Below are 10,689 nucleotides of genomic sequence, written 5' to 3'. Positions count from 1 at the left end.
TCTAGCAGCATTCGAAAATTGTTCTGCTTGGAAATATTACAGATAATTCATATTGCTTAGATAATGCTATTTCATTTATCTCTTTCAGGGGTATATGGAAATCAATTATTCAGTGGAGAGTGATCCTTCAGCTGCTAATTCCTTATTTATCCTGCCCAGCCAGCTGGAGGCAACTTCCCCGGGGCCCAGTCAAGGCGTCATGGATGAATTGCCAAGTACCCCTGCTACCTCCAATATGCATGAATTTCTACCAAGCACCCCTGCCACATCGACAAGCCAGGCTGGTGACATCATGCTTCGCTCGTTTGACCAAAAGAGCGCAATCGGCCAAAAAAACGGGTGAAGCCCGTTGTGATCCGGCCGGAAAATGGAAAGAGACTTGTGGATGCACAAAGTTCCTTGGCGACAGCCACCAAAGAGGTCGCTGAAGCGCTAAGGGAGAGGAATCAAATCGACAGTCATCGTCTGGCACTGGAACAAGTGCAGTTGACATTGCTGGAACGACAAGTTCAAGCGTTTGAAGCTGTTTTAGAAATTTTAAAAAACAAATTTGAATGAGGTGTAGTATTTTGTAAATAAATTTATTTCTCAAAAAAGGCCTTATTTTGATTCTCACTTATAAGTTAGATAAAATATCTTGGTAACCTTGTTACTTTAAAATGTTAAAAAGGAGTTCAAAAGTTTTTACCTTCCAAGCCAAACTACGAATCGGTGATTCTTTCAAGACTGGCAAGCTGTATATCTTTAAACAATAAAATAATTTAATTGTTTTGATCAATTTAATTTGCCAACCCAGCTATTATTGTATTTATCTGGGTTGGCAAATATCATTATACAGTCGTGTCTCAACAGGGTACTTATGACCGTACAAAACTAATTTAATCCATGCCGCTAGCTAAAACCGAAACTGGCCAAAATTGGATTTAACCACAAAAAAATGATCAAAACTAAATTAAGTGAAAATACACTTGTATGTATGTGATGAATCTGTTAGTAGAAAGTTTTTTAATTAAATACAGTTTTGTTTGTACCATGGCCAAAATTGGATAAAATTGATTTTATCCATGGTTAAATCCACCACTGGCCGAAACTTGTACAACCCTGTGTTTCGACAACTCGAATATACCTTTATTTTGAAGTTTTCTTTGGGTCCCAAACTATTAAGACATCTGTTCTTGACAGATTTATTGAAACTTCTCCTAAGGTTAGTTTTTTATGACAAAAATAAAATTTTACATCATCATGTGTCACAAAATATTTCAGCTTTTAATTAAACGTGTGTGAATTATATTTTTTTTTCAGTCATTTTTACAACTAGAAATGATGATTAATAATTGCTTTGTCTATAAAGGTCAAGCACATATTTTTCGCTGAATTCATTACAATACTAAATGGTTCTGGAAACTATTTATAAGCTATTTCTTTAGATGAGAATTTCCATAACAAGTAATTAAATTTCAAAAGAGAAGGAGCTAAGAAAGCTTTTAAGCAGACAGCAAGAGAAAAATCTGATTTTGGATTCAACAGTCAAACATTCCAATTGTGTTAGAAAATATAAGTTTTTCCATTCATCAAAATGTCAGTCGAACCTCGTGATTTTGAACATACATAACTAATTACTGCCAAGAAAAAACTATTTCCAACGAATTGAAAATGCCCCCTGGGAGTTGGTTTCACAAGGTTCAACTATATTGTTTAATATGTGTTGATTTTATAAAACATGATGAAAATGTTAATTTTACAATATATGTATTGTTCAAACATGTCTCGTGTGACAGTACTCCTTTTCTACCCTATGTTTAGTATTCTGTGTGCAGAATTTGATTAAAAAAATTTTTTTAAAAGGACAGCAGTATAATTCTACTGAAGTTGAAAATATACATAAAGGAAGGTAGTAGGGAAATTGTATAAAAAAACATTATCACTATCTATACTAATATTATAAAGAGATATAGTGAATTAATAGGTAGTATTTCAAATATTTACTTTAAAAATTATCATATTAAAATTTCCATGTTTATGAAAATAATGTAGCTCAATATATATAAAACAAAATATGTTAAGTCATTACCAATTCGTGTGCAAGAAATTCACCAAAACCAAAGAAAACTGTAGAAATTCATAATTTTTTAAAACTTTTATTCATCATCATCTTCGACGGTATCAAACAGTTCGTCCTCTTCATCGAGAACTGCATCTTCCCAGTATATGTTATCTTCTACACACATATTGTGTAAAATTACACATGAATTTGTAATGTGCGCTGCAACTTCAGGCAGGTAATGTAACACACGATCCTTTAAGAGACACCTGAATCTGTTTTTCAGGATGCCATTACATCGTTCTATCACACACCTGCCTTTTGCATGAGCTGCATTATATTTATATTCATCCGATCCTGGGATGGCACCTTCTATTGGAACGTGTAAGTGTCGTTCTTGCCGGTAACCAGCGTCACCTAACAAAAGAGAATTCCATATTCAGAGTAAACTGAAGCATTAATTTATACATTTTCATACATTAATACGCATTTTTACACGGAATACTTGAGCTATTTGATTCAGCTATTTGAAGAAGCGGAAGGTCTCGATAATTGGTGATCACTATATTAAATCGCAGTTTCCCAGCCTGTGGTATGCTTACCATTGGTGGTACGCGGTTGGCTAATTGATGCTGCAAGGGGGGGGGGGGAGGAATGCAATGCAGACATATAGAACATAAATTTATAAAAATATATCATTCAAAGTATTTTCCCATAACTTACAGAAAATATTTTAATAACATCATGCAGTTAAGGTGCTATGTGTAGTTGATATCGTTCAGAGCGGGCTTCTAAATTTAGTCATTAACCATCAATAAATTTCAGAAATGTTATGAATTATCTTCTTTAATAAGGACAAGAGTCTCACTAAATATATTTTATAAATTATTTTATTATTATAGGGGAAGAAATTACCCAAGCCGACATGCTTTTTGTGTTTTGAATTTGGAAAGTGTCGTTAGCTAATGCAGGTATACTGAATGTGAATTTGCATAGATTCGTAATAGATATCAATAGATAGATAATACACAGAAAAAGTATCACACTACTTACCTAAGAGCCACCCATCACCATGGATTTTGTTTCCTTCATCAAATGCCGTCTTCAAATTTGAAGAACGCCAGATGAAGGAATCATGGGTACAACCAGGGGCACGAGCCACAACATTTAAGATTTTTGTATCCATGTCACAAATCTAAAAATTTAAAATGAAAAAAAAAATTTTTTTCATGCATCATTTTTTTCAATAAGCAAATAGTATTAACAAGCTAACATGCATCTCATGCAGAATGTTGTTACAATATTGCAGATCACATAATACTTGCTTTAAAAAAATCTTAATTTGTCTGAGTTTTTCCTAGAATTCAGTCATTCCCTGATTATTTCATACTTCTATTCTGTTCAATCTCAGTTTTAAAGAAAGGGAAAATCATCCCATAAGAGAGAAAACTTATAAACAACTCATAAAACCATCCAAGAGTGTAACCCTTGAATTCCCATCAAATTGGAGGGGTGGGGTACATTCCGGTGTCACAGTTAAATGTTACAGAAATTTGGTAAGCTTAACACTATGAGTTTTATTTCAAGGAAAGAATTACTTTGCTGCCAACAATTTTCACTAATCTACCAATTATTATAGCATACTAAAAATCTGATATTGTAAATGAACCTAAAAAAAACCAAAGCTGTTACTTACTAGTTGTACATTTAGGGAATGCCAGCCTTTACGGTTGACATAATTCCGCTCCTGGTGAAAGCCATCATTAGGTGGGCCAATTATTGCTACATGTGTGCAGTCAATTGCACCAAGTACGCCTCCTATTCCACAGTAATTGAAGAACTCCTCCTTTATATTTTCTTGTGCTCTATGAATTGAAAAATAACAATCAGGACACAAAGTTAATCTAACAACTATATATACACACTAGTTGAAGTAAAAGTTTAGAAATATTTGCATCCAAATTTAAATGACACTTAGAATGAAATGCATTTTACCTCTCACACTACTAGTAGTCTACCAAAATGAGAGTTTTTTTTTTTTTTTTTTCACTTTGTTCCTCTACTTAGGGGAGTAACACTTACTTGCATATATTTAAAAAATGAAATGCACTAAAATAGTTTCCCAACATGTATAATGATGTTTTATTACATATCTTTCAGTCTCACTGGATGTTAATGCGAATTTCTTTAATGATTGGTTTCCATTTTAATATAATTTATGACTCAACAGCTCCACAAAATCATAAAATATAGTAATAAAAAAGTAGTAGTAAATACTAAAATAATCCGTAAATCACTAAAATGCCTTTGACAGATTTGAATTATAAAGACTCAAGTTATTAAGCTTTGAGTTATTGAGAATAATCTATATATTGAAAGGTGTATACATACCTCTGATCACTTGGGTATTGCACAAATTTCCGAAGGAGATGCTGCGACATTGTTTGGGACACTTGCCGAATACAATTGCTGGCACTTTGCTGCGTGACCTTTATATAATCATCATTCCCAACCCTTTTCTGGTATCCCCCGCCAGGGAAGAAATTTAAAGCACATAGAACCTGTAAAGGAACAGTTTAATATTAGATTATAATGTAATCATTTTCAGTGACAAACTTAAATGTTCAACATAACCCTTATCAGCTATAAATTAGCTTTTTCTTTAGAATATAATTTATACAGAGCTCCACGTCACATAGAAAGTCCCAGTGGTATAGATAAGAAAAATATGCCAAAAGGGGAATGGGAGTAGGGCAGTGTGGACATCATACTGCACCCCCTTCACAGGGGTGCCATGCCCCCGTCCCCCTTCCCAAGCTCAATTGGTACAAATTCCCTTCCAAAAATTTCCTCAGCCATCTTTCCCCCTTTTCTTTGCTATATTTATGTTTTAAAAACCTTATTTATTTATTTTTAATTATTATTAAAATCCCCCCCCCTCCCCCATAAAAAAATGTTTGATGGTGCAACTTCATCCATAATTCTTTTGTGAGCACTCTTGACACTTCTGTGAGAGCTTTGACGACACACTAATGCGATAAAAAGGAAAAGGACTTATTATTATTATCATAAAATAGATCAAATGAGCTTGGAGTATTGCTTGAAAAACGAGGGTTAAATCATTTCTTTTTTTTCAAATCAATTGAGGGAGGAGTCAGTTTGCAATTGATCTCGGATGTTGGATATTATGCGGCACATTTTAATTATATGTGTTTATCACAAGCTCACGTCAAGCCAATAGTTCATGCAGAACATTTTCAATAAATGAAGTATATTGCAGAACACTGCAAAAAAATTTTGTTCGGCAAGGGCAACTTCAAACAAAAATCGTAAACTAGTACATACTTGTCAAACAATTACTTAGAAATAGAGGAGTGTTTAATCAAGTAATAGTTACATTTAAATTTATATTATAAATATAATGCAACTGCAATAAAGAAACACAAAAGAAAGTTCAGTTACATATCGTCAGCACCATGCTAAACTAACGAATGTGAAAAATCGCGTTTTTCAACGCGATGAAATTTCATATTCGATACTTAGCCTTCAATTCAGTGACTTAATTAGTTTTGCGCTTGAAGGTATCTATAACATTGAAAATAACTAAAAGCATCAGGTGGAAAAAAGTTATAGTCAGTGTTTTGGCTCTCCTCAAAAGTGCCAATTTTTACATTCGTTAGTTAACATGGTGCTGACGATATAAGAGTTATCAAAGGGAAATTCAAACAAGGCATTAATGTTAATAAAGCATACACTAAGTTCTGCTGTGATCGCATCCTTCCTTGTTGATCGTGTTTGAATGTAGGGCTTTAACTCCTCAATAAGATGAAGAGTCAAAGATTTGGTTAGTCTGAAATGCTTAACGAATTCCCCATCATCGAGAGCAGTGAAACAATTCGTACGAAATTGTGAACGGTTCCGTGGGATTTTCCTTCTTGCATCCTCTTCTTGAATTATCGCTAACATCAATGCTTCGGCCATCTTTATTGTGGTAAACAATCCTCAATTCTCACTGTCGAAAACACGAACTCACCGACTGTCACTCGGGTGAGATGAGAATCTTCTTTCTCGGCAGCTAAAGTCGGCACCGATCCGTTTTCGTCAGCTTCATTGTGGCAAAAAGGAACACCTCACGGAAATTGACGTCACGCATCGAGAAAAACTGATTTTCTCGTTAGCGACTTCGTTCTAGAGACAATCATTGTAAGGCCCCAGATCTTCTGGTGCAAAAGCGACGGTTGAATCGTTCTTCTCTGCTGTTTTCAACTGGTTTTGCATGTGGGGTAAGGAGCCAGGGTTCGAGTGGATAGCCGGAATCACCTATGAGATAATGATTTGATTAAAATAATTAAATTCTAGAAATCAAATGTACTCTTTATGGAACAAAAAATCAATCATTCGCGAGGGGGGGGGGAGAATTTTACGGCTTTAAATTTTAAAAATGCAAAACTTTTTTTTAAATTTCAACTTTTCTCAACATCCGGAAAATTTAATTCTACATGAAATAACTTACTAACTACTGCTTTATTCTACACATTATTAAAAGGTCTTTAATTTGTTGCTTATCTTTAAACAAGTGCAAACTATTAGTAAAGAAATGTAGTTGTGTAAAAATTTCTAACAAACTCATGTATAAAACCATCAAAAACTTGTATTTAAAGAATTACTTTTATACTACAAGATAATCTCATTAATAATCTTTTGAAATGCAATGATTTCTTGAAATTTCTTTTTTTATTTTTATCATTTAACCCGGGAGAACTCGCGGTACTTTTCATCACACGAACACTCGCGAGGGGCTCCGTAGGCCCGGAGTGGTTATTTCAGTAAATTAAGTTTGCAAAATAGAAAAAAAAATGTATTTTCAACACTGAATTATAAATAGATAAACAGCCTCTAAAATATGTTTTAAAAAGTAAGGTTTAAGAAAGTTTTATGATACATGAATCTAAATCTTCTTCTAAGCATTACTGATGATCGCTTTACTGTTTTGTGTCATTTTCTTCTTCATCATCTTCATTAAGGGAGTTCTCATCAGTTGAAACCTCAACCAACAAGGTCTGCAACCTCTTCATTTCATCTTTGTAGCTTAAACAGCGATGCATTTCACAACCTCTTCCTTTACATTCGCAATCTGAAATGAAAAGCGTGAGCGCTCGCTCCGGGCCTCTGAGGCCCGAACCGGAGTTTTCCGGAGAAAAGGGGGAATGTACATTCCTGAAAAGCATGTGGTCAGTATGTAGGTCTCCTCGAACGCAGCTACTGTGAACCTCATTGATTTCCGTTGAAGGGTTGATTTTTGGCAGCATAGTTTTGTAATGACCGGGCCTGAGAGGCCCGGTGCGAGTTATGAATTGGTGGAAATTATGAATGTTTGCTCCCCTTCAAAGAAACATGCAAAACTTCATCTATTTAAAACAAGGCAAGTTTGAGTATTTACTTTAACTTTTGAAGTTGCCTCTTTTACCTAAATTCACATGTTGAGCTATAAGTCCAAAATACATAAATAATTTTTTGTTCAATTTATATCATACTTACTCTGTCTTGGGAGGTACACGCTTTTTGATCTTTGTCAAACACGGACATGAATAATAGTAGTCAAAAAAAATTAATAGTAAATAAAGTAAACTAATCAACTTCAAAGCTGAACTAAGGTAAGTTTAGATTTGATTTTGGGGCTTGAACTCTGCTAATAAAGGTTTATAAGGATATCCTCGATTCAAGTCGCAATTTAAAAGCCGACCTCCCACCCAAAACTTTTTAAAATATGAATTTCAAAATATTTTAGAAAGAATAATAAAATTGCATTTAACAGCTTATTAATAGGGATAAAGTTTTAAATACTAATCATTATTTAAGCCTACAGTGGAACCTTGACGACTCCACACCCTGAGGGAATATAAAAACATATCTACTAAAGCGAACATTAACTTACTGAGGTTCCATTATTTACCTGCATCATACTTACTTATGTTAACATTAATATTATGAATATCCCTGTAAATAAATTTTCTTTTTTTTTGAAAAGTACATAATAAAATCAGTAATTTTATTTGAATACCTAGTGATCCATTACTTTTGAAAAAAAGAGAAAAAGCTTCTTATCAGTCAGGTCAGTTAAAGATAAAAAGTCCCTGATCACAAATTATGAGCAGCATTTTCATAAACATGTCATGGTGGCTGACTCCCTTGGATAAGGGATGGAATTCTCTAAAAGAGCTTTCCAGAAAAGCAGAGACGATAAGTGTTAAATCAATTGCTTAGCACAAAGAGGATTTAGACAAAATCTCGCATAAGGCGAAGAAAATTTTAAGGTCTTCAAGAAAAACGGGAAAAGAAAAAAGAAAAACCCCTTAATTTTACATGACACATTGAAAGTCGAAAGATCTGCACTTGAACGCAAGCGACATGGATGGTAGCGAGAAAATTCCTTCCCTTGTGCAGGAAAATTGGGAAAACCAAGTTGCTTCAAGAAAGTACGAACTTTAGTGCGTTTCTTACTCAAACTGTAAATTTAAATGCTTGGATGTACATTTTTGTACAAAGGTACTTTGGTTCCTAAATTTTCTGACACACAAAAACAAAAAAAAACTTCTCTCCTTACACAAAATCTGCTAAATGTGGAAATTGGTTAGCGCGAAATTCGGTTAACATGAAATATTTTGGCGTACCCGTCGAGTTCGTGTAAACGAGGTTTGACTGTAGTTATATGCTGCAATCTTAATGTTTGTTTAAAAAAAAAGCACTTCAGAAGGCAGTTTTGAAAATAAATTAAGCTTTATGCTGTAAGTTACATTTTAATTGAATTTAAATTCAAAATGTAAGCAAATGAACTAAAAACAACATTCTAAAAAAGTTTTAAAGTATGTTAGGAATTAGGATAAATGCTTACCAGTTGAACATTGAGCGAGTGGAAGCATTTCCTGCTAAAAAAACTCATTTGCCGGATCTCAGTTGAGTCCTCAGCAGGTGCAACTATTCTTACGTGAGTGCAATCTATAGTGCCAATCACGCCAGGAAAATTATGCTTTAGATAAACCCTTCGCTTTATCTGCTCCTGCTCTTCTGTGCTTGGGAATCTAATTTGCCTTGGCATGACTTCACTACTTATAGCCGATGACACATCGTGGATGCACCTGCTGACCGACTTCTGACTGAGACGTATGTATTCATCACCGGCCACAGATCCCTGGTACGATCCAGTCCCATAAAATCGTAAAGCTGCAAGAACCTAAAAAATAGATTTGTTTTATTACCTTTTGATGCGAAACACACAATGATAATACAAAAAAAACTGCATAGATGGAGAATTAACAAGTTCTTTACTGAGTTAAAATAAATTTTCAAAAGCCAAAGAAAACAAAGGAAAATTCCAACTAGAAATTTATTTCTAATACCTCATCCTTTATCTATCAATATGATACAGTGGGACCCCGATTTAATGAATTCATTGGGATCGAAACTTTTATACGGTAAATCGGGGTTGTTCATAATATCGGGGGTGTGAAAAAAAACTAACAAAAAACTGCACTTATCTTCTTATCTAAAACCCCTCAAAAGCAACTGTGCAAAAATATCCATAATTAGAAAGTGTACTTTTTTCCCAGCATTCCGCGACTTATTACACTCTAATTTGAAATTTTTAAGTACCAAGTAATAGATATTTGACAATTTCCTTTTTTTTCATTGAATTTGTTGTAATTTACTGTGAATAATGTTCCTATTTTTATTTACTTCAGCTTGATAAACTTCATTAAGTACATTTTAGCACAAAGTAAAGGAAATTAAATTGTTATTTGTAAGTAGACAGTGTAACATGTATATTAAACAAAGCTATATCGTCGCCTCAGAGCAACAGTAAGATATCTTGGTGTAATTCCTGGGGTTAGATATCTGAAGTGTTGCACTGAGGCGACGGTATGTGATTTTTTTGTTCCATAGCTTCGTATCATATGGAATAGTTAACTTCAAATTTTAAACAATACATGGAAAACCTGAATAGCAGGCCGAGGAGTCAGTCACCTTTCTCACCTTTAGTCACGTTTTGAAAATTTGGTTACTTTTAGTCACATTTTGCGACTTTTGTCACCTTTCTTAAAATGTGTCTTACGATTTTTTTTAAATAATTAAATCCTTGTAAAGTATCTGTATGATAGCTTTAACAGTGAAATTAATTAAAAAAGGAGCATTAAATATGCCCCCCCCCAACCTTGTTTAAGTAAAATAGCTATGATACCGAGTAATCAGGGTTTTTTTTTATCTCCTTTAATTGCACCCTATGAGCAGAACCAGTCTTTCTATCCCCCTTTCGACCGTCAGACGCATTTTCCGCAAGTCTCGTCTAAACGCCATTTTGTTTCCTATCGTGTTTCTAGCCATAGAGTGTTGTTCGACTGAAGTTCAGCTGCGCAATTCGTTTCTGCACTTTGTTGAGTGAGTGGTCATCGAATGCAAGTTGTCTTCTGTGTTTATCAAGTGACGTCATCTGGAGTCTCTGAATCTCACGCTTATCTCTAGTCGGGCACGTTACTTGCTTGTTTTACTAAAAGCAAAACCTCGAAAGCCGCGACTAAGCAGCCACGAGTGGTTCGATTTGAAAAAGGAGTGATGGTTAAGGATGCGTGCGTGGATGTCATCTTTGAGCGTGG

General features: G+C 34.3%; 1 protein-coding gene across 1 annotated transcript; it reads right to left on the bottom strand.

Moving 5' to 3' along the window:
* Positions 1-2,138: 2,138 nt before the first annotated feature.
* LOC129230307 (putative nuclease HARBI1) lies at positions 2,139-10,366 on the bottom strand. The gene is made up of 6 exons (XM_054864706.1): positions 10,331-10,366; positions 8,934-9,272; positions 4,433-4,602; positions 3,738-3,906; positions 3,095-3,236; positions 2,139-2,458 (listed from the first exon to the last, which is right to left on the bottom strand). Exons 1-6 carry the CDS (start codon positions 10,364-10,366, stop codon positions 2,139-2,141), a joined length of 1,176 nt encoding a protein of 391 aa, XP_054720681.1.
* Between the last annotated feature and the right edge of the window lie 323 nt (positions 10,367-10,689).

The sequence above is a fragment of the Uloborus diversus genome, chromosome 9, assembly GCF_026930045.1.
Source record: "Uloborus diversus isolate 005 chromosome 9, Udiv.v.3.1, whole genome shotgun sequence".
Classification (NCBI taxonomy): Eukaryota; Metazoa; Arthropoda; class Arachnida; order Araneae; family Uloboridae; genus Uloborus; species Uloborus diversus.
The sequence above is the reverse complement of the archived record's forward strand: the minus strand, read 5'-3'. Positions and strand labels throughout refer to the sequence as shown.